This window comes from Notolabrus celidotus, chromosome 5 (assembly GCF_009762535.1).
Source record: "Notolabrus celidotus isolate fNotCel1 chromosome 5, fNotCel1.pri, whole genome shotgun sequence".
Taxonomy (NCBI): Eukaryota; Metazoa; Chordata; class Actinopteri; order Labriformes; family Labridae; genus Notolabrus; species Notolabrus celidotus.
In genome coordinates, this window is record NC_048276.1 from 13,028,672 (window position 1) to 13,052,425 (window position 23,754).

A 23,754-nucleotide genomic window follows, 5' to 3' on the forward strand; every position below is an offset into this window, starting at 1 on the left:
ATATACTGTAGGCAGAAAGAATGATGCATTCAATTTTTAGTACACAATTGGTGTGATTTTTAAAAGTAGCTAACAAAGTAGTTCAGATAATTATTATTTATTTATCTTTAATTTATCTAAAATTGAAAGACAGATGCATATACCGTATGAAGTTATGATAACTACTCCCCTCATGCAACCAGACGTGATTGATTGGTGTGGACTTCAGATGTAGCTATCAGAGAGTCAAATATTCAGCCTGGACTTCGATAATAAACCTTTTTCTGCTTCCAGGTTTCCTAAAAATCATTTTAATCTGACACACATACAGCAGTCTGAAGTGTCAGCAGATGCAGCCTTACTCACCCCTTGTTCGTCGAGTTTCAGCAGGGTGTCGCGGACCTTGGGGGAGTTTGAGGCCAAGCGGAGGCAGTGCAGGTTCAGCTCAGGCATGATGAACTCCAGTAGCCTCTTAGGAGACAAGCCTCTGGGGGTCGTGTGTCGAGCAGCAGAAGGCACAGACTCCTCAAGGATGGAACCTCGCAGTGTCTTCATCTGAGGAGACGACACACAGTCATCACATCCAGCCGAATCGATTTCACACACACACACACACGTACACACACACACACACACACACACACACACACACACATGCACTGAACTTGATGAGAGCTTTGAGGAGAGAAAAAAGATGGCTTACCTCTGTGGTGCGGAAGATGATTCTGTAATTGTACTGAGCTCCACTGGATCCCTCCTTCTCCTCACGACGGAAACTGATGGCTACCGGACCGAGGCGATCGTCCATGCCGAAGAAATTCTGGTGTTCTGTAAGGACATTACAGTCACATAAATATAGCTATGAAGAACAATACTGTTAATGTTGCTCTTGGAAAAAGGGTAGCGGAATAGTTGTGGCTTAAATGTGATGCTAATGAGGAACCGTAAGGACATTATTCAGATTGAGTAGGGGTGTTTATCTTATATATTTATTTCAAAATATGGCTGAACTAACTTCAAATTCAAAGATTGCTGAGTAAATAATTTGTACAGCCACCAAATAATTAAACTTGATTTTGATGAGAAAAAGGAAAGCCTTACAGGACCAGTCTAGGCTTTAACCTGGCATCGTCAGACTAATTCTAACATCTTATTTACTCTGAAACTTCTTCATTCATATTCAGGGATGTTACCAGACAAAGATTCTAGATGCTACAACCAATCAGAGCAACAAGATGGTTGATATAGCAGTAGGATGGTAGGCTAGGTAGTTGATTCAATTTTGCATTTCTTATGGCTTCAAATTCAATATATATATATTCAATATTCATTATCAGACATTTGGCATGGCATGATTTAGTAGCAAAGATTTACAATTTGTACCTACAGTATGTGAACTGCTATCCAGTTTGTTTAATACTGGAGACGTAGCTGATTCAGAACCTTGCATATCATCAGCCATCTTGGCTTCATTGGCACTTAGATTAAATCAATAAAAGATAAATGGCTGAATGGGAAGGGGGCCACGTGCATCTGCCAAAGCAAATAAAGAATGAACACAGGGATCTATCTGGTTCCCATGCTAGTTGTCTTCTGCCTATGACCAAAGTGTATCATAATTACTTGAGGCAAACACAAGGAGTGTGATTATGTGATGTCTATTTACACAATATACCCAAGGGCATACTGAAATAAAATAAAATCCAGGCTTACGGTTTGGTTTTAGACTTCTATCCAAGTCAGGAGAAGTAAAATCACATAACCCTTCCTTATCTGAAACCCCCCTCCGTAATAATTAATATGCAGTCTTTTAAGAATAAAGTTAGAATCTGAAAAATCGACTGAACAATGATGGTGGATCTCTAATAGCATTAAGGGCATCAAAGTGCACTTCAAATTTTTAGAAGCTGAACAGAATTTTTATTTTTATTTGATTTATTTTGGCCTTTGTCTTCTTTCTTTAGGACGGCGGATAGAGTCTGAAAATACGGGCAAGAGAATGCAGTATTGAGAGGTATCAAAGTGCTGAGGGTTGAAGGACTAAGCCTCTGAGGTGGTCACTGAAAAGACTTAGTTTTATTTTTGTGATATCATCTACACATTGATGGAGCGGTGAAGCTGCCTAGCGCTGCACGTACCTTTCATGTAGAAGTATTTGCGATAGTAATGGGCTCCCAGATCTGCATGCTCTATGAAGTAGTTGCTTTTGCCCTGTTGTTGGATGTGACTCTCTCTGGGCTCCTCCAGGACCGACACTGCATCATTGGGGGTCCGTAAGCTGGACCAGAGTCCTCGCCTCCCCTGGGATCTACCCAGACCCACCTGCTCCTCTCCCCCTGTCTCATTGCGGAAGTGTGGGCAGCTAAGCAGGAGTTCGTTATCGTTGCCGTCCCCTTCGTCCAGCAGCAGCGACTGCTCGGGGTCATCAGCGATCCCCCCGTTGCCTCCCCCGCCCTGAGCAGGTGAGGACGGGGTGGCCTGGGAGAGAGGCCTCAGCTGGGAGGCGGCTGAAGCCCCTGAGGTGATGTTCTTCTTCCGTCCAATGCTGTCTCTGTTTGTAGCTGCCTCAGTGAGGTCAAACAGGATGCTCTGAACATCATAGTGGGCAAAATTCCTCACCCAGGCTCCGCCCCCGATGTTGTCATACGGACCTGGTTGGGGAATCAGAGAAGGCACAGGTTTGCTCTTCTTACTTAGACCTTCAGGCTTCGGCGGCTTGGCAGGTTTTGGGGAGTCCCCTGTGGAAAGAGTCAGACCTCGAAAGAATCCGTCAGGCTCTGGCGGGTTGCCTTGCAGTCCTAAAAGCAGGAAAGGGTCTTTGAAGCGGAGAGCATTTGGACTCAAAGGTCCCTGATCTGCACAGCTCGCCTCCTGGGCTTGAGTCTGTCTCTCCAGCGAGGACAAGCTGCCGTATTCTCTATGCAGCAGAACACCTGAGTCCCCTTGAGCTCCTACACCTGCTTTCTCACCAGCTACTCGAGCAGATTTCCCTCCAGCCTTTCCGGAGGAGTCCAAGTCCCCCAAAGTTACATCACTGTTACTTCTCTGCATGATGTGGCCCCGGCCCACTGATCTAAGGGTCAAGCCCACACGGCTCGGAGTGAGGCTGTCTCCATCCACTCCATCACCCTCCCTCCTGGGTGGCCACTCTACCACACCTGCCTCCCGTTTGGGGTCAAAGTTCACTGTAGCAATTGGCGGCCGCATGTTCTGACGGCGAAACTTGCGGATGAAGAGATCATCTGACTGCATGGTGCCCCTAGAAACCAGCTCCAGTCTTCCAGTCTTGTCTCCACTCTGGGCTCCCAGAGCTTCCTGCTCTCCCAGTTAAATGCCTGTCCTGGTCTCTGTGGTACTGGTGTGAAACTGGAGTGATGCGCACGGAGATGAAAAAACCCTCTGAGTGAAAGCAGCAAATATAGAACTCATTCACACCACTTAAGATGACTGAACTTTCTCAACCCTTGGGCTCCCATAGAAATTTCCTTGAGGTGCCAAACAAGTCAACAAGTCCTTGAAGTGTAAAATGAAGAAGATTGTTGAAGGAAATTTGCAGCAAATTTTTGCTGCGGGTGTACAGATGGGTGTTTTAGTGGAACTCCAGTTTTGGGGTGCCCCTTCCTGCTGGGTAAGAATGTGAGGATCATCCCTGGAGCCAGACTTTCTTTCCTAGGTGTAGGAGAGGTAATGTCTCTATCAACCGTCCTAACATGGCATCCATTCCTCTGCACTCTTCAGTGCCTGCTGCTTCCCTTTTGCTCTTATCCACTGGCCACCTGCAGTAAAAGAAGAAGGAAACCTCTTTTATTAACATCATCTTACACATCATGTACCCACATTGCTATTTTCCTCATCGACAGCTTCATATTCAACCCATAACAGCCTCTCAGTGTGTGCACACAATCACAGTGTGGAGGAGAAAAGCTTTGATAAACAAGTATTGAATGCCAAAAATAAAGCAGCAAGCAGGTGTGACGTGTGTTTTATTGTCGAGTAATGCCTCTGTACCTCTGTTTTTCTGTTTTCTTTTATTATTACTCTTTCCTTTACACACTTTCCGTTCCATAGTTTCCCAAAATAGCATCACAGCAGACCAAACGCTCACCACGTCCAGCCTGCACACGCTCACAATAGATGGGCACTAACTCAGGGGAGGGGGCCTTCCTGGCTCACCGAGTGTGTGCCAACAACCAAGAGAAATAAGTGTAACAATCTCACCCTCGCATACGTTCACACACAAACACACAGTTTTAGTAACTTAACTTCTGCATGAATATTTAAAAGAATACATGGAAAGCAGCACCAGAGTCGTCGTAAATAACTGCTGGTACATTATTGTAGATCAGCTGTTGGAACACTTCTATTTTACTATGTCAGTAAAAGGGTTAAAATTCATCAAGTCATTTACAGTCAAATGCTTTTGTTACAGACTATGAAAACAGTGTGCTTCCCCTTTTTTAAGACCGAACGGAATTCAGCTTTTTAAGTTTTGCAAGCAACTTACCGAAAGAGTGATCCGATCAGCCAGTTTCACACTGCATTTCATGCCTTTACCCTGTCTTTGACCAAACTGACGTCAATCAACCAATGCCGAAACCTTTTTTGTCGCTCTCAATAAGGTACGAGGCTTCTTCCTGTCTAGCTTTTTTCTCATGCATCTCGTCTCTCGCACTTGCAGCCTAAAGAGCAGGTGCATCAGTGCAGAGCTGCTACCAGAAAAGCTACACATACGCAAACACACACTCACACATGTAAAAAAAAAAAAGAAGCTCTAGAGTAACGTGAGGAAGTCACAACATATCCTGGTTTCCCTTCCTTGCTCACACCTCGTCCTTCTACTGGCAGTCTGAGGGTATATCAAGCAGACGTTTAGCTGAGATAAAGCCTTGAAAACAAAGCTTTTCAGATTTTGAAGTTGAGTAATTGTTGCCAGCAATCACAGATCAGAGGTCATCAGTGGTTTAAATAGTATGTCAAGATATGCTAATGTGCGTTGAAACTTTCATCTGCACTTTAATCATTTAGAAAACATTGGTTGACATTTAAGGTAGTCACTGTAAGGAGGAAGTGGTGTTGACTGCAGATTTAGCTGTCCTCTCATAAGGTTTTTGTTCATACATAGCTGGATAACGGCTGCTCTTTAATACATGGAAAAGGGTTATTTTAGGTTTTTAACACGTTATTATTTAGTACATTGTGATGCAGCATTTGTTATCTCTTAGCGTTCTCTTCTCTGCACTGAACATTTTAAGGATATTGTTACATATTGAAAATCATATTGGATCTTAACAGTTCATTTTCACTTGTTCTACTTGAAATAAAAGCTTCCTGAGTTTTGTGGAACGGGAAAATGGAAATGTACTCAAAGCGCACAGTTTCCTGAGTTGATTTACATCCTAACCACCAATATCTGACCTTTATGTTTTCACTATTTACATCAAAAATAGCATGCTTTCTATTTTTGTGGAGTGGCTCTGCTTATACGAAGCTCTGAAACAAGCTGATACAGTCTGAGAACACACAATCTCCTCAGCAGAGTTTGAGACACATGTTATTTGATGAAATTGAGCACACAAACTGAGAAACCATCAGAATTAATGTGAATCTTAACATGAGCTATGAGCAGTGGTGGACGAAGTACACGTCTTCATTACTTAAGTCAAAGTATAGATACTCCAGGTCTAATATTACTCCAATAAAAGTGAAAGTTGCTCTGTCAAATTATTACTTGAGTTAAAGTACTGAAGTACTTGCTTTAAAAAAAATACTTTAGCATTCAAAGTACTTCTTAGAAATATCTCAAAATGTTGTATTTTCACAAAGCATGAGTGCAGTCAAGAATACATAGGAGTACATTCTGTTACATTCTGTTTATCTAGAAACCATTACTTGAAATCTCTAAAAACTACACCATGGAATAAAAACAGAAACTAAGTTACTCTAAGCACAGACAACTTAGTTTGAAATGTTCATCTGGAATTAAACAAACGTTATAGCTCGACACGCTTTCTCAGGTTGGACAGTGAATGTTTGTATGTTCGGGCAGAGTGGGAAACAGGGAGAACATTTCAGACGATACGTATCATTCTTCATTTCAAAAACCTCTAACATAGGCTGAAGATATGGACATGGGTGCTAGGGTGGAGAATTATAGCCATCATTACCACCTCTACATGAACTGCCTGATCTGAGGGAAATGCTCTGTTTGCTCCACGTTCAACCGTGGAGACGCACGTGGACAGGTATGACTAAATCACTGAGACAAACAGAACTTCACAAACACATTTTACTGTATTAGGGATCAGATTTCAGAGAAGAGATGGAAATTCATGAGCTGACTTCAAAGCAAAAGTAGTGAGTAACTAGAGCATTGATAGAAATGTAGTGGAGTAAAAAGTACAATAATTGTCTTCTGAATGTAGTGGAGTCAAAAGTAAGTTTCCTCAAAAAATAATACTCAAGTAAAGTACAGATACTCAAAAAATTTACTTAAGTACAGTACTCAAGTACATTTACTTTGTTACCGTCCACCACTGGCTATGAGAGTAGGGTTAAAGACTCCACCATTACTGACAAACACTTCTGTAGCTGTGAACTGTTAGGCTGTGGTCAGACAGGGTGAGCATGTGTAATATTAAAGCTATATAAAACATGGTTTCACTGGCTGCCTGAGCTTCCTTTGTGATGTATAATTCACATTACATAGAGATGCTACATAAAATTGAGTAACACATCACATGCAAAATCTAACTGGTCCATGCCTAAAATGTAAGAAATGTATCTACATTACCCAGTGTGTCAAATGTGTGATTCCACACCTGGCACACATACACACACTGGTTCACACAGAGCAGCCTCTGTGTATCATCTTTATGGTGCCACAGCCACTGACATTAAAATCCTGCTCATGCATGTAGGAGCCTTCAGATCATCATTATGCATGTGGGCACAAATGATGTTTGTGTATCTGCAATCATCTGCATGCTCGATAACAATGTCTTGATAAGTGTAAGCGATCAGTCTTCTTCGCTGTCTCAGAGTGGGAGTGCAGATTTTTGGCAGCAGGTTCTTTTTTCTTTTTTCTTTTTTTTGGAAAAACACAGATTGCCTTCATGTTGTTCCAACAACAAACTGAACTTCCAGGATCTGCCAGAAACACTCCTGCTCTCCACCAACACACAGCACGGGCTGAACTTGGACACTTATCACTCACCACCTTGAACAAATCACATACCCCTGAGCTCCTGAAGACCCCCAGCCCATGAATCACTCCTTGTTTCCATAGCAACTGGTCTGGTGCCACCCTCTCTCTCTCTCTCTCTCTCTCTCTCTCTCTCTCGATGTGGTATCTAGTCCACCAGTGCTAAATAATAATGCTGTTTACTCTTTCCTCCAAAATTGATCAAATTTCTATTAACACACCCACGACTGGATTTACTTTTATAAGAGACCTTATTCCTGAAGAAAGCCTCATTGAGATTCAGCTGCTTGATAACATAAGAAGATGATGATACTTAACACCTCAGCCAAGGGCTGGGCGATCGATCCCTTTTATTGATTAATTCAAATGTGTGGTTTAGGATTATTTTTTCAAAACAAAAATCAACATTTTCCCTTTTACTGCCTCAGCCACTCGACTTGGGCTCCTGCAGTTCACATCCGCCCTTAATCATTACAGGGACACACACAACAGCAGCATGGCCGTTTTTAAAGTTGTGCACACTGAAAATAACAGCAACAATTCTCCACATGTAGCTCCAAAACGTCTTAACAATGTAGAGTGAATTTTTAAAAGTCACTTTTTTTATCACATTTAGAGGAATATTTGTGATCTTCTGCACATTTAATTTGTTGTGAAAAATATATTAAGTTAAAATCATTGTTAAATCCAAATGCTAAATCTAAATCTAAATGTTCAACGATAAATTTAAATGTTAAATATAAATGTAAATGTTAAATATAAATATAAATGTTTAATATAAATCTAAATACTAAATGTAAATGTTAAATATAAATATAAATGTTTAATATAAATCTAAATACTAAATATAAATGTTAAATATAAATATAAATGTTAAATATAAATATAAATGTTAAATATAAATACTAAATATAAATATAAATGATAAATATAAATGTTAAATGTTGCTCTGTGATCCTAAATTTTTAGCTGATATGCAAATTCACACTGCTGCATATCAGCTAAATATTTAGGATCACGGAGCAACATTTAATATTCAAATTTAACATTTAGATTTATATTTAACTTTTATATTTATATTTAGCATTTGGATTTAACAATGAATTTAACTTAATATATTTTTTTCACAAGAAAATTGAATGTGAAGAAGATCACAAATTAGAAAAATACTTTATTAATCCCCAGGGTGAAATTCAATTTTTCCACTCGTGTTATTTTTGGTCATGCTACACCCACAGTTTGGTGTATATACATACAATTTTATGCACAAACATGCACTTAGGGAGAGATATCAGAGTGAGGATGCTGCCATCAACCAGCGCACCCGAGCAGTTGGGGATACGATGCCTTGCTCAAGGGCACCTCGGCAGTGCCCATGCAAGTGAACCAGCACCTCTCAAGCCACCAGTCTACTTGCCAAACTTCGTCCATGCTGGGACTCAAACCGGCAACCAAGCCAAGCCTCTATGGACTGAGCTATTGCCGCCCTAGATATTCCTCTAAATGTGAGAAAAAAGTGACTTTTAAAAATTCACTCTACATTTGTATGACGTTTTGGAGCTAAATGTGGAGAAATGTAGCTGTTATTTTCGGTGTGCAGAACTTTACAAACGACGCCCCATAGAGTTTGTTTCCACAAAAGGTAGTTTGGAACTGGTTTTGTTTTGAGGTTTCAGACCTCGAACAAACCAGTCTGTTGCAAAGTTTGTGTAAAGGCTGTTGCAACTAAAGGCAACAGAACGACCAATTTGTTTCAGCATCTTAAACAGAACTAAAAATATGCATCATTTTAAAAGCATTCAACATTAGCATATTCATTTCCTCAACTGCATTCAAATGACAAGAAAAGGACACGGTGGAGAGCTATGGTAATGAGCATTCTGTGTTAGCCTAACTGGATAGACTAAATAAGGAAGTAATAAATGGGACATTAATGTGGAACTTAAAGCAACTGCTTTAACTTTACTGCAAACACACACATGAAAAGCCAGCCAGATTACAGTAACAACAACCACTTTATGAAAGCCTACGGTAACTCTGCAGGGACATACATCAAACACAGGACAGTCTGTCACAGTTGCTCTGCAAATGGCTCAAGATATGCTGGCAAGTGAAAAAGCTTGGGTTTATCGCCATGCTGAAAACTATCAACCCCAGGTATGGGCCAACCAGCAGCTAGTATTTCGCTGAAGTTCCACTGCCTCATCTGTGCAGCTGTACATGTGAAAAGATCACTAGAGTTCAAGGGATGTTGTTTTATACCGCTGTAGACATGTGGTCAAGTCGAACCATGCCGCCTTACATGAGTTTGACGGTGCATTTTTCTCAACAATGATTAGGTTCTGTGAAGGGTCTTACTTGTCTGATGTCCAAAGAATTGAGCCAATCACTTAGGGAAGGGGTGTCAAACATACAGCCCGTGGGGCAAAACAGGCCTGCCAGAGGTTCCAATCCGGCCCGTGGGATGACTTTGCAATGTGAAAAATTGCAGAGAAGACATTTACTTAATTTTTTCAATAGAAGTAACTACTATTTCAAATTTGTGTTTTACCTATGAGGAGGAAAAATAATATTTGCAGTTGGCATAATCTGGTTGAATTTCATAGACTTTTTAGAGCACTTCAAGATCCAACACTAAAGCTTACGTATATGTAAAAGTGGTGGATCCACTATTTTCGGAAGGAGCCTCATATCGTGCCTGTGCTTACCATACACAGTCCTTCCTACTAACACTACTAAGTCAGGGGACTGGGAAACCTGTGTGCTCGGTGTGGTCGCAACAGGTTTCAGTCCTTAAAGAATATCATATTTGGCCCCAATATGAGACTCATCATTGCGAAAAATACAACAGCTAAATATGTATGCTATTATGATATTATGTAAAAAGATAGTTCATTAAATGTGAACATTTACAGAATGTACTTGTACCTTTTTTGTGCCAAAACAAAGGAAAAAATCTGGAGTTGTTATTATTTATAGGGTCATTATGTTATGATTTTACTGGTCCGGCCCACTTGTGGTCAACTCGGACTGTATGTGACCCCTTAACTGAAATGAGTTTGACGTCCCTGACCTAGGGTATAGAAACTTGTTTTGAATCAGTCCCTTTTTCCTCTTTTCTTCTATTTTTTTTGAAAGCAAAGACAAAGCTCTTGAAATCAAGAATGAAGTTTGTCATGAAAAAATCTGAGGTTTTATTTTTAGGCCATATTACCCAGCTCTACCTCCGCCATTAACAAACATTGTACAACAATGATCAAAATGAGATAGGGTGGTTGCAAAAAAAGGCAAGATGCAAATAAAGTTATGACCAAAACCACAATTCTGATAATTCAGCTGGTTGCTTGTAGCCTTAAAGAAATTAAGGCAGGAACTCATGTTTCATCTTAGAATGTAAGCCAGTAAAAATCTCTGCAAGCTAATGCTGCTTCTTAGCTGAACAAAAAGCTGTACAACAATCGCTTTGCAGAGGAGTAACTTTATGCCTTTGGTTACTTTATTTTCACACAATCAAGTGCCTGGTGACAAAAGCATTCTTGACTGCGTCATTACTTGAAGCACTCAGCTAAGATAAGCAAATCTAAGCTCCTCTTCACACTTTGAATTGTTTAACAGAAGTGATACTAGAGGTGGCTTTACATAGCTGGTGTGTCAACAGCTCATTGTCAATAAAAAATATCCTTTTGTTAAGTTAACTGTTTAATGCAAAAATAACTTTTGGTGTTTCTTTGACTTCTTAGTATCACCATGTGGGTAATAATAGGCCTACATACAGTAATACATTCCCTCTGAGTCAGATTTAAGTACATCAACAAGGAAAGGTACTTATGTTTTAAAAGCAAGTCAATAGTTTTCTTACCATGAGTGATATGTGAAGGCTTGAATCAAATCTTCACTAGACAGGAGGTGTAACTTAATTGTGACCTCCCTCTTTGTCTGTGATACAGCTATGTACCTTTAGTGATGTGTGATGTACCTTGCATAGAAGAAAAAAGAGGAACTAAAGTTGTCACTACCCCCTCAGCTGTCTGCTCACTTCATTTAGGAACTCAGTGTATTTTCAGTAGATTTCCAGCTGTGTGCATTAACCTTACAATTTAAATGTCATTTTACATCCTCCACACACACAAAGGCAGTGAGGCTCTGGCATTTCAACAACAAGGCTAACATCTGATGCAAGAAAAAAAATCTTCCCCACAACAACACATAAATGATTAATACCAAGCTTTATGTTTTCCCAGAATGTTTCTTAGTGAACAGTCCTATGAGCTACATCAGTCAGAATAATACAAAACCCTAATATAATCATGAAAGGATGATTTTGTAATGGCAGGGCAGGCTAAGTGGTTATAAAAAAGAACTTGAAGACATTATAAAGGAGAGAGACAATAAACAGTGATGGGAAGTTTTTTTTCTTTTCGGAAGCTTTCAATAAAGCTGATTGTACAGTCATGGCCAAAAGTTTTGAGAATGACACAAATATTACATTTTCACAAAGTCTGCTGCTTCAGGGTTTTTAGGTGTTTTTGTCAGATGTTTCTATGGTATAATGAAATACAATTAGAAGCATTTCATAAGTATCAAAAGCTTTTATTGAGAATTACACAGAATTCATGCAATAAGTCCATTTTGCAGTGTTGACCCTTCTTTTTCAAGACCTCTGCAATTCTCCCTGGCATGCTGTCAATCAACTTCTGGACCAAATCCTGACTGATGGCAGTCCATTCTTGCATAATCAATGCTTGGAGTTTGTCAGAATTTGTGGGTTTTTGATTGTCCACCCGCCTCTTGAGGATTGACCACAAGTTCTCAATGGGATTAAGATCTGGGCAGTTTCCTGGCCAAAGGGCCCAAAATCTTAATGTTTTGTTCCCCGAGCCATTTTGTTATGACTTTTGCTTTATGGCAAGGTGCTCCATCATGCTGGAAAAGGCATTCTTCATCACCAAACTGCCCTTGGATGGTTGGGAGAAGTTGCTCTCTGAGGACGTTCTGGTACCATTCTTTATTCATGGCTGTGTTTTTAGGCAAGATTGTGAGAGAGCCCACTCCCTTGACCGAAAAGCAACCCCACACATGAATGGTCTCAGTATGCTTCACTGTTGGCAAGAGACAGGACCGATGGTAGCGCTCACCTCGTCTTCTCCGAACAAGCCTTCCTCCAGATGCCCCAAACAATCGGAAAGGGGATTCATCAGAGAAAATGACTTTACCCCAGTCCTCAGCAGTCCAGTCCCTGTACCTTCTGCAGAATATCAGTCTGTCCCTGATGTTTTTGCTGCCCTCCTTGACACCAGGCCTTCCTCCAAAAGTCTTCGCCTCACTGTGCGTGCAGATGCACTCACACCTGCCTGCTGCCATTCCTGAGCAAGCTCTGCACTGGTGGTGGCCCGATCCTGCAGCTGTAACACCTTCAGGAGACGGTCCTGGCGCTTGCTGGACTTTCTTGGGCGCCCTGGAGCCTGTTTGGCAACAATTGAACCTCTCTCCTTGAAGTTCTTGATACTTCCATAGACGGTTGACTGAGGTGCAATCTTACTCGCTGCTATAAACTTCCCTGTTAGGCCCTTTTTGTGCAATGCAATGATGGCTGCACGTGTTTCCTTGCAGGTAACCATGGCTAACAGATGAGGAACAATGGTGTCATGCACCATCTTCCTTTTAAAGTGTCCAGTCACTCAATCATGACAGATTGATCGCCAGCCTTGTCCTCATCAACATCCACACCTGTGTTAATGTGTGTGACACCTGTGTGTCATTGAAATGATGTTAGCTGGTCCTTTTGTGGCAGGGCTGAAATGCAGTGGAAATGTGTTTTTGGTGATAAAGTTCATTTTCAAGGCAAAGAGGGACTTTGCAATTAATTGCAGTTGAGCTGATCACTCCTCATAACATTCTGGAGTATATGCAAATTGCCATTATAAAAACTGAAACAGCAGACTTTGTGAAAATTTATATTTGTGTCATTCTCAAAACTTTTGGCCATGACTGTACTCTGATTGTAAACACACACGGCTTTAGCTCTGAGGATGCTTTATCTCAGAGTTTCCAGAGTTAGATCGTTACTTGTCGATCTTGAATTTTATCAGCCCAGCAGGTTCAGCCTGTATGTCTTTAGATACTTTCATCATGTTGATTTAATAGTTACCTCTACAAAACCTGCAACTGTCAGTATATTTTTGTAGTTAAATACAAGTCAAAACTCCTCGTGACTGAAGATAAACACCGTTTTATCGCGTAGGTGCATCATTTGCAAGTACAGAGTGCCAACACATATACACAGAGTACTGCTTTTGACTTCATTTTCATGCAGCAGTTGCACAGATCAACCGCTACTAAATATTCCATACAGTCACAGAGGCCTGTACTTGCTCAGATCCACTGACAGCATCTAATGGAAATCATCGATGACCCTTGATGCCCCCTGAGCCACAACTCCACCATCGGGTCATCAGAAACTTGACCTTTCACTGGCCTGGTTAGCAGGAATCACTTAAACACTTTATATTAAATAACTTCGAGTAGTGCACTGCACAGAATGTGATTTGCTGTATTTTTGGCAGGACTTAAATCTCTGTGTTGTTGTCATATGCCGACAATTCGCTGACATTTCCATATATCATCTGAGTCAAAATGGTATAAAAGAAAACCTCAGTTAGTCATTGCTCTGGCTTTCATCAACACTGACTGAAACTGATTCACCACATAATCCCTGTCATGGAGTAAAACTTAGACATATTTTCATTTGGATCGACAGATATATAAAAATAGCTGAAATCTCAATCACTTGTAGACAGTGTCAACGGGTGCAGTAGCAATACGCACTAATCTTAACGATGCAGTCTTTTTTTGTCTCTGCTATCACAGGATCAATCCTGGCAGAATGACCCAGACATACAGCTCATGCTCTCCAGTTTTCTTTTTCTTCTTAATGCGCAGCAATCACTGAGAACCCTCGAATGATGCTTTCCTCCACAGATCCCCTCATGGAACCAGCACTGGTCTCCCTTCCCTGAGAACGTCAATAATGCATGTAGGCAGCAGTGTTTAATCCTGCATCTGAGAGCTTAAAACTCTGTTAGCAGCCAGTGGACAGTAATGATTTCAGTATTGTGCTCACATGCTGTGGATAAACTAGACTTTATTTTAGCGCTGAAAAATCAATTTCTTTGTGTGCTGAGCTCCTGTGTCAATCAGAGGTGAGGACAGTGTCAGGCCAGACTGAAAAAAACATGAAAGCGAAAAAGGAAATGTGAAATTAGAATGTGCAGCAGCATTATTTTATCTGCTTATGGGGATTATGTATTTTTTGTCTTATGTTGCTTCAAAAACACTTTTCTTTTGTTCCAATGCTACCCATGGTAGATGTTAGCTAAAACTGACAACAAAACATGTGGCCCACTTCCATGTTAAATCCAGGACAAGGTTAATGAGCCTCTGGTGAGTGCTGTCAGGACACAAAATGAAGTCAGAGGACAGATATCAAACAAACAGCATTTTGGGGAAGTCTTGGTTGCTTGACTGATTTTGTGTGCTGGTCATGCAAGTCTGCATCCTGTGAAACAGGAAGAGATGACTGACTTCTGAACCCTGAGAGGATGGGTGTCGTCATCATTTCTACTTCATGCTTCCACACCTTAGGTAGAAACTGCAGAGTGAATGAGTCCTGAGGTCGACTTCCCCTCAGCTTTGTTTTTATCATTAAAATGTGTTTATTGAGATTTTAATCATGTCTCTCCTTCAGAAACACTGCAGAGCTAAGCTAAACAGCTTAGCAACAATTAGATGATACAAGTGTTTGCACTTTCTGCACACTTATTCATCACGTCAAGTTGCATTGACTGCTCAGACCTGCAACTTTATGCTGTGCTTGTTCGTTTTCCGCATCAATAGAGGTCAGAAGTGGTGAAATACACTACACACCACCACTTAGTTAGATAAGCAGTCTTTAGTTGTTTCAGACATGCGACTTAAATGTGATACTCCAACATGGCGAAACAAACAATACAGCACAAATTCAAACAAGATCCATGTTACTGCATCTTTAACAGAGTGGGTAAATTGCTCAGGTATCTCCCCAAATAGTCTTAAATATGTCCGGCTTTGCAGTCTCAAGATCTGCTGCTGCTACAGTGTCACTGTCTGTCTGTATAGTTAAAAGCTGCCCTGCCAATTCTTAACCACAAACTCTAAATCATCTCTTAACAGTGATTGATTTGGGGAACTCTAAAGCCAGGCTCAGTCTCACTCTCCCTATTGATCCTGTTACTTCTGAGATCAGGTTGCCTCCCTGTTCTGCGGCAGAGTATGTGACACTGACCTGTTATGCTTTTAAGAAACTAAATGTGTATTAATGTGTCTGGATCTGTTTCAGAAAATGATTCGTTTTAATGCCCAACTCTTGCTCTAGGTATCCTCGATCTTCCCCCTGCCAGCCCAGCCCACTTTCAGCAACACTGCGGACAGTGAATTGGGCCGCGTCCAGAGGCTGCTAAGTGGATGCTACTGCAGCACTCTCTCTCTCTCTCTCTCTTTCTTTCTCTCTCTCTCTCTCTTTTTGTGAAGTGTTTTATCTCTCTTTTTCATTGGAATGGTTTGCAAACGTCAGTCCAAGCTATTGGTCCCAAAAGACACATAAGCCTGCATCCCTGACACCTGGTGCTTAATTTTAAAAAGGGAATAAATGTCAATGAGAAAGGAAAAGAGATAGTGTATTTATCTTATATTATAGGTATTATATTGCAGCAACAGAGACCTGCACTCTTGGCAAGGCCCGGTTTGATTCTGTGATTGATAATCCTCAATATCACTGTGATGCATGCAGTTCCCCACACAGTTTTGCCTTGAATATTACAAATGAATCATCACTACTAAGATGAAATTTAGTGTTGCTTTCATGATTTTTTTGCTAATGATGTTTTCAAAAGACCTCAAGGTGATGCTGACAGATAACAGAAGAGCAGTTGCATCATTTAAAGAAGTTACTGATGCTCATTTTGTTTCGGAATGATGATTGAAGCATCAGAACGTAAAAAAATGTACTCCTTTCTTCCCTTATTTCTCTCCTGTCAGTTATGTTACACAGTTAATGCCAATCAGATCTGTTATGGTTAGCTTGGCATGTTTTTCCAACCAAACATGTCAGAGAAAAAGTGTGATGAAGACCTAAATTCCCAACTCCAGAGAAGGGGTTTGATTAGCTCTGAAAAGTCTAAAGTGGAAAATATTTCAAGCTCTGGAAATGTTGAATGCCTCATTCCTGAAATGGACCAATCAGCAGTGAGATCCAGTAAAATGCAGCCTTTGTGTGCATCCTCTCTGCTGTATAGCTCTGTTATAGTGGTTTCATGTGGAGGTTAAGCTTCCCTCCAAGCTCTGCAGCAGGATTAAGCTTCATCTTCACACTATCAAACACCTTTAATTTCAAGGACAGCTGCCCCGCTCAAAATGTGTCCTTCAAAAATTGAAAATAAGTCTTCTGCCTGATGAATTATTAATGAGGTCAGGCGAAAAGGGGACGAGGGTTACCGTGATGTTAATTATTCATTGGTCTGTTGCTCCCTTGTCCACTCTCAGACCATCGTGGATGCACACGCAGACAGACCCGAGCTGATTGGTTATGATTTATATCTGAGTCTGTGTCTCAGTCCTTTGTCTTCCAGTTTGGTTGAGGTCACCTGTCATGTGACCTGGTGTCTGCACCAGTTTCAGTTCATTTTGGGCCATTTTTGAATGTTGTCTCTGTGTAAGAAAAAGCTTTACAAAGATCACAAACTGCTTATATGTTCTTGTCACAGAGTAATATGTGACACAATTAAGTGCATGTAGACGCTTTATTGTACTTTTGTTTGACTTTTTACGGAAGCATTATCTAGAACCTCCCCCTTCTGCAAATACAAAAGAGGAAGTGCACTCAGAAAAGCTCCATCTATAGTATTGTCCATATTAAAACCTGACTTCCTCTTGTAAAAAATAGCTCAACCTTAAACTGATGCACTCTTAAACGTAAGCACTATTGTTTCCAACACAATCTACGTGCGGTTCTGTGGGAGTGAAAAGAAAGTAGCAAACTCTTTTGGCTATTGTTTGACATGTTATTCACCATGACATCGACACTGTGTGCTAGCAGAGCACTGCCACTTCCTGTGTGTGTGAAAATACACCTTGTGGCAGGCCCTGTGTTTCTGTGTGTGTGTGTGTGCACGAGTGACTGAAGGGACAAGTAGGGAGATTCAAGGCCTCAATGTGAGAGTGCATGTGTGTCTTTGCTGACTCTATAAAAGCCTCATAGATGTGACAGGAAGAGCAGCTGTCCCTCTGTGAGCGCCCTGTGTGTGCGTGTGTGTGTGTGTGTGAGTGAGTGTGTGTGTGTGTGTGACAGAGAAAGGAACTGACCCTCAGCTTCATGACTGCGTCTATTATGTTTAGATACAGTTCACGTTTACCCCTCTGTCAAAGTGTGAGCTGCTCTGAAAAGGGAGGGAAATATTGCCTACTATCACTTTCATATCTGATACCCTACCTTTTCTACTTTTAGAGAAAGATACACTGATCGCCTGCTCTTCCTCACTAGTCCTATTGTCCACTGAAACGCAGCTGAGTGCTCATGAAATGGCTGCAGCTCTTGCAGCCCTCACACTCGTCCCTGTTTATCAGCTGAAAATCACTTTTTTTATGGGGGCAAATCTCCAAAAGCTGTTTGCACTTACTCTAAATAAGTGTTGCTTATGACTGCAGGGTGCTGCAGTGTGGGGAAAGGCCAGACTGTTTGAGCCTGGGTCCATTATGATCATAGTGGAAACAAATTGCTATCATTATTGGAGAAATAGACTCCAGCTTCTTGTTGACTCTCAGAGTGGAGGCATCGTCTCCCTTCAGTTCATCAGTCTGAATGTGGAGACGGATGAGTATTTTTTTTCCGTGGCCTATTTATTTTTAATTATTTCCCCGTCCTATCATTCTATTACTAATCCATTTCCTTTTTTTGTTTCAGGCTTAAATATACAAATACTGTTATACTGCTTTCACTATGTTGTATGCAACAGGAGGAACTCCACAGCAGGGGCTATCAGAGGTGTCACTACTCTACAATGTACTTCAAATGATGCAGTATCCACATATTTCACTTCCAGTAATATTGAAAGAACTAAAGTTGATAAAAAAAAAAACAGATCATCATTCTGTGCTTTAGCATTTGTGAGGGCAGCTGTGGTCGAGTGAGTAGAGGGAGGGGTGTTATTAACAGCTAAATTGAATCGGAGAACCTAAATCTTATTTCTGTTTTGAGGATGTGACGTTCTTTAGCATGGTGGACACATTGCTTCCTTTTTTTGAAAGTGCAACTCCTCATGCCTTTAATTTTAACATGATTACAAATGTGTTGTGTTCAGTGACTTTTTCAGCACAGCGTGCAGGTTGGCATTTAAGAAATGAAACATATTTTACCCCTGACAGCTTTTTTTCCTTTTGTCTTATTATCAAAAGAGGCATTAGATACAGTGTTTGATACTTATATCATATGATAACTACACATTCTGGTACTTTAACATTTCTGCTCAACATAACGCCCTCTTGCATTAATGTATGAATGAAGTTAGAGGAGAGATGTAGTGTTGAATCCACAGACGCTAGTCCCTCAAAAACTCCCTCATTTGCATAAAAAGTTGCACCTTAACCCAGAAAGGGCTGCAGCTTGTTATGAATAATAAAAGGTCAGGAGAGGAAAAAATCATTTGAAGTAGGAAAAAAATCCTACTAACTGAGTATTTTCTACATGCACTTGCTGTAGTGAGCAGCCTCTCTGCTGCCTGGTGGCCTTGTGTCATTAACACCAGCGGCTCTGTAACTTCTGACCTACATAAAAATGAGCAGATCGTGCACCAATTTGATAACTGTGGTGATGCAGATAGCAGCTCATATGCACTGTTCTCTCTGAAGCTGTCTGTGCAGGCTAAAAAGTCATACGGAGGAACTGGTTTGGTACATTTGTGGCTTTTCCACTTGTGAATGAAGACACTCAGTGCGTCACATGCAGGCTGCTGTGCATCGTGTGAATTACGAGTGTACGTTAACGCTTGCATGAAATGATTCACCGAGTCGTTACAGACGGAACCTGCTCATCCGCTGAGTTTATCAACGAGTGCCTGCAGCCAACATTATTATTTTGAGAGTTGACTTTTCTTCACTAACGTAGAAAATTGACATGTAACTGCTGTGACAAGGCAAGGCGTGTATTTGTGTCACATGAATTAAAACCACCCCGATTAAAAGATGTGTGTACAAACTTAGTTTTCATGAGAACATGAGACTACCCGTTCCCCTTCTTTCACCTTTTCCTCTGAGGTCACATTTCTCAGTTGTTTTCTGAGAGTACTTTCTGTCTGGTCCTGTGCGAATGGACAAAGCAGCACTGAAAGTATCTGCTCAACCTGCTCTCTCACTTCTCTATTTTTGCTCCCCAGCATGTAAAATGAAACCATTGAGGTCGCAACTTCCTGCTCACATCTATGAAAAAACAAAAAAGGGTCTTTGATGAAAATAAATAAGCTCATAATCACTAATTATTACACATTATTACCACAGTCTCAATGAGGGTTTTGGAATATCCTCCCAGTGTGGGATGTTTTCTGCCCCTTTGATCTCTATCTGCAGTGTTTGGTGATGAAGTGACATGGCGTGATCATGAATGGTCTCTTCTGGTCTGCTTTCAGTGGCTCTGAAATACCCTTGAGTGCACTTCTCCTGTAATGGCAATGTGAACAATGAGAAGGAGCCACTGCACCGCTTAATGGTTTAATGTATGTATGACATAGCTGAGAGGAACAAAAAGCTCAGATGGGCTTCATTTTACAATGTAATCCTTGCTTTATTTTATACGTGTGTGCTGTACAGAACGGATAGAAATGTGAGTATTCTGCTGCTTCCACGTACTTTAGGACTATTACATCAGTGTTTTGATGTTTGAAATCCTTGGTCAATTTCTTATTATCATGTGCTCACACTCCATACAAAACAGAGTAATTACAAAAACCCATCATCTATTTAAATGAGTTTAAAACTTCATGCATCAATAATTGTTTTGTTCTTGAAGCTAGAAGCACCTATTTCTTTTTTCATCCTTGACTTGAGTCTCAAACAGCTAATGGATTTTTTTTTTTACAGGGATATTAATGACTATTATTCCTTTGTGTCATATTAAACATCTAACATTATTGTGTTGTGCTAACAGAGGGGGTTTAAAACTGTTCAGGGACGTATTTTTAAGCTGAAGCTATAAATGATACATTAAAAGAAGACAACAGGAACTCTACAGAGATTTGACGCCCACAATATTCAAATCTCATTGAAAATTAATTTTTCTTATTTATCTCAAATGTGTTGAAATACCAATTCTGGAACTCAGTGAGTCATTCTTTCTTCTTATCAGTGCTCCTGGACAGAAACAGCCTCAGATAAAACCAACAAGGCCTGATCTTCCATTAGGACAAGTAGCCAACGGGGGACAGGTGACGACTCGGAGCACACACTAAGAGGATCCACCCAGAGGCTTACTCTGCCAGCATCATGCCATCCGACGAGGACAAGACTCCGCCTGCCCAACTGCCTCCCTCACTGAGCCCCCACGGGGAGCCTGCCGGGGTGTAGCCATGCAAAATGGCTCCAAATGAGAGGAGTGATAGGATGCTGAGTCAGACCAGGACTAAATCTGCCTGGTAACCCTCCAACATGTTTATCTAAATCTCAATGACTGAGAAGAGAAATAGATCAGAGTCACTTTGCTTATGTCTGTGCTACATTCTGGCTACTTCTGGTTCAGATAAACACACACTGGCTGTTTTGTATGCTGTGGACTGAATGTCCCTTCAGAAATAACTATTTGGCAGCCTGCATCTTCCTCATTTTGTCAAAGACTGCAGAATGTGAAGCTTTTTTGCTACAGCTGAATCCTTTTGAGAGATGCTGGATAAATGATGTGATCCAAAGTTAAAAATCCTTGCAGACAAATAGCATCAGGAGACATCAGTCTGATCTAACAGCCCTGAAAGTGACTCAACCTCGCTGCATAACCGTGTGATGCTGCTAACAAACTGTCATCTCCATCATTCAAGCACACAAGCCTTGAATTTCAAAGGGCAAATGGTAAGAACAGAGCTCTCTTCGGATCTTGGTATGCCACGGTAATAATGACAGTGGTTTCTGACGTCAGGGGTTAGAGTCGGCATAAACAAAGAGCGAGAGAGCATTAAGGATTATTTTTAATGGCATTACCTCCCTGCTTCACAATGAGAGCTGAACATGGCACACACGTACACAGGCAGGCTCTCCTGGTGCTTGTTTGGTGGAGGAAATAAAAGTAGGCCGATCGATTCAAGAGTCTCCTCTGACTCTGCTCCCCCTCCTACTCAACCTGGAATAGTACGAGTCCCACACAACACACAGGCCTCTCAGAGGAAAACACAACCCCGGGTTGCGTATTATCACACTTAAAAAAACAAAGCCCTAATGGGATACTGGCTAGTTTTTGGTCATTTGGACATTTCTGTTAAGACAACAAAAAAAAGTATAGCGACACAGATTAAACATGTCGGGTAACTGCTGCTGCTGGGCTGAAGAACAACAGAGCGAGCCCCAACACTTCAGTCAGAAACTCCATGAGGACTAATCATCAAGTTTGAGGAGTGTCAGATGTATCATCAACTCCAACCTGGACTCGAATCCCTGATGCGCCGTTGTCAACAACAATCTTTTGATCACTGATGTTCTGTTTCAATCTATCAATTGGATTATTTTTCAATGGGAACCTGTGCGGTAAAAGTGAAACAACACTAAATTCAAAATACTCCTAATGACAGAGCAGCGCCTTTAAAGACAAATCAAACAAGACTGTCCACCTTACCTTTGAATACATCAGTTTAAATTGATTTATCTTCCCCACTCTTATTTGTAAGGACGGCATTCTGACTGATAATACACACTTTTGAGAACATTTTCTTTAACAGTGTTGGTGCACTCTTGTTCATAAAAACAAGCTTCATGACTATATCAGCTTGAATTCAGTGAAACTACAATCGTTAACAGCCTAACAGCTAATCTTTAAATAAACACTCGATTAATCGACACTGGGAACTCTGGATTGAAATGTTGTGAGAACCCTAATCCAAACATCTCTTATCTGCTGTCAACACTCTCATAGAAAGCTTCTACTCCTCACTGTGGCCACACAGACATGTGATTGTCATACGTGTAATTGAGCTGATTCAATAATGGGAAAACAATTGGGGTGCAAATTGTTAAACTACTTTAATGATAGAAATTCAAGTCTCTTTAAAAAAAGATAAGAAGGCAAAAATAATCGTTAATTTTCTGTGGACAAAAATGACTCAACGGCTTCAGTTATTATGTTCATAGTGTGCTTTTAAATCAAGTTCTTTGCACCTGCTGTATTAATTTTCTTTTTAAAAAAGCAGCACATTTTGAATAATTCTAGTATTATATTTGACCATGGATTTGATGAAATACATGCTGTTAATGTAGCAGTGCAGGGGTTTGAGGCAGAACTAGTCTACAGCAGATGAGTTGAATGAATTGGCTGCATGCTGTTAGCACAGTTATGTCATTGCACTCCATGCAGACATACCTATCATTTAGCACAGACATTAGCTGTAGATTATGTGTATTTTCATTTGCACCTTTTTACACCTGCATTCCGAGTGAACCCTAATGAAAAACCTCCCACCCTCCTGCCAGCCTCCCCAGGAACACAAACACACCAATACAAAGCCAGCAGGTCACAGTCAGCCCTCACACACATCCTTCCCTCCATCACGTCAGCTCTGACTGCATTTATATTGTTTAAAATGCTCACGTCAACCACAGTGAGCACCACACTGCACGAGGAGCCGCGCGGCTCAATGTAAATTAAATGGCCCGTCCTTTGAGTGCACTGGCTTATGTAAGCCGCTGCTGCTTGCCCCCCCCTCCCCACCACCACCACCACCACCATCCCCCCACACCCCCCCAGCAGCTCTCCTTCAGTGCCTTTCTTTCCCTTCAGCAGTCTATCCATCCCATCCCCTGAAACCCTAATGCCTCGTAAACACACATCAGCCCTGTCCTAAATTAGAGGGTGCAGGAGGAGGGTGAGGATGGAGAGGAGGGAGGGAGAGGAGGGAGGGGGGGAGGGAGAGGGGGGTCTGACTCCCCGCATCCCTCATTTTCTCTGCCACCTTGAAAACAACACCCCAATTCCGGTGGTGCTTCTCCATTCCATCATTGTTTGTGCTCATCCTCACATGCAGCACTGTCACAATGCTCCCCGTCAACACCAACCTCCTTGCATGCTGCACACTGATGCCCTTTTTCTTGTCTTACGGATATAATGAAAAATCTAGAAAAAAAATCCAGCTCTTTTTTTTGTTCATGCATCTTCTCTCTCTCTTCCATTCTCTCAGTGTCCCTCCATCCCCTCCCCTCCTCCCTCCACCTTGCCCTCATCTCTCTCTGTGTCCTGCAGCTACGAGCGCTCCCTCACAGCACAGGCACAGGCACAGGCAAGGGTTTTTTTTACGCAGGGG

General features: G+C 41.2%; 1 protein-coding gene across 8 annotated transcripts in view; it reads right to left on the reverse strand.

Annotated features, from left to right (window-relative positions):
- The window catches only part of zmp:0000001168 (signal-induced proliferation-associated protein 1), a 49,802-nt gene that overhangs the window by 20,668 nt on the left and 5,380 nt on the right, over nt 1-23,754 (reverse strand). For 6 of the 8 annotated variants that reach the window (XM_034683217.1, XM_034683219.1, XM_034683222.1 and 3 more), the window contains 3 exons: nt 2,118-3,755; nt 683-807; nt 346-534 (listed from right to left, as the gene is read on the reverse strand). In XM_034683217.1, the coding sequence (XP_034539108.1) occupies nt 346-534; nt 683-807; nt 2,118-3,231 (1,428 nt within the window). In that variant the 5' untranslated portion in view covers nt 3,232-3,755. Of the gene's footprint in view, nt 1-345; nt 535-682; nt 808-2,117; nt 3,756-4,483; nt 4,693-9,538; nt 9,628-23,754 lie in introns of those variants that run through there. The other 2 variants (XM_034683221.1, XM_034683220.1) reach the window with 2 other exon arrangements.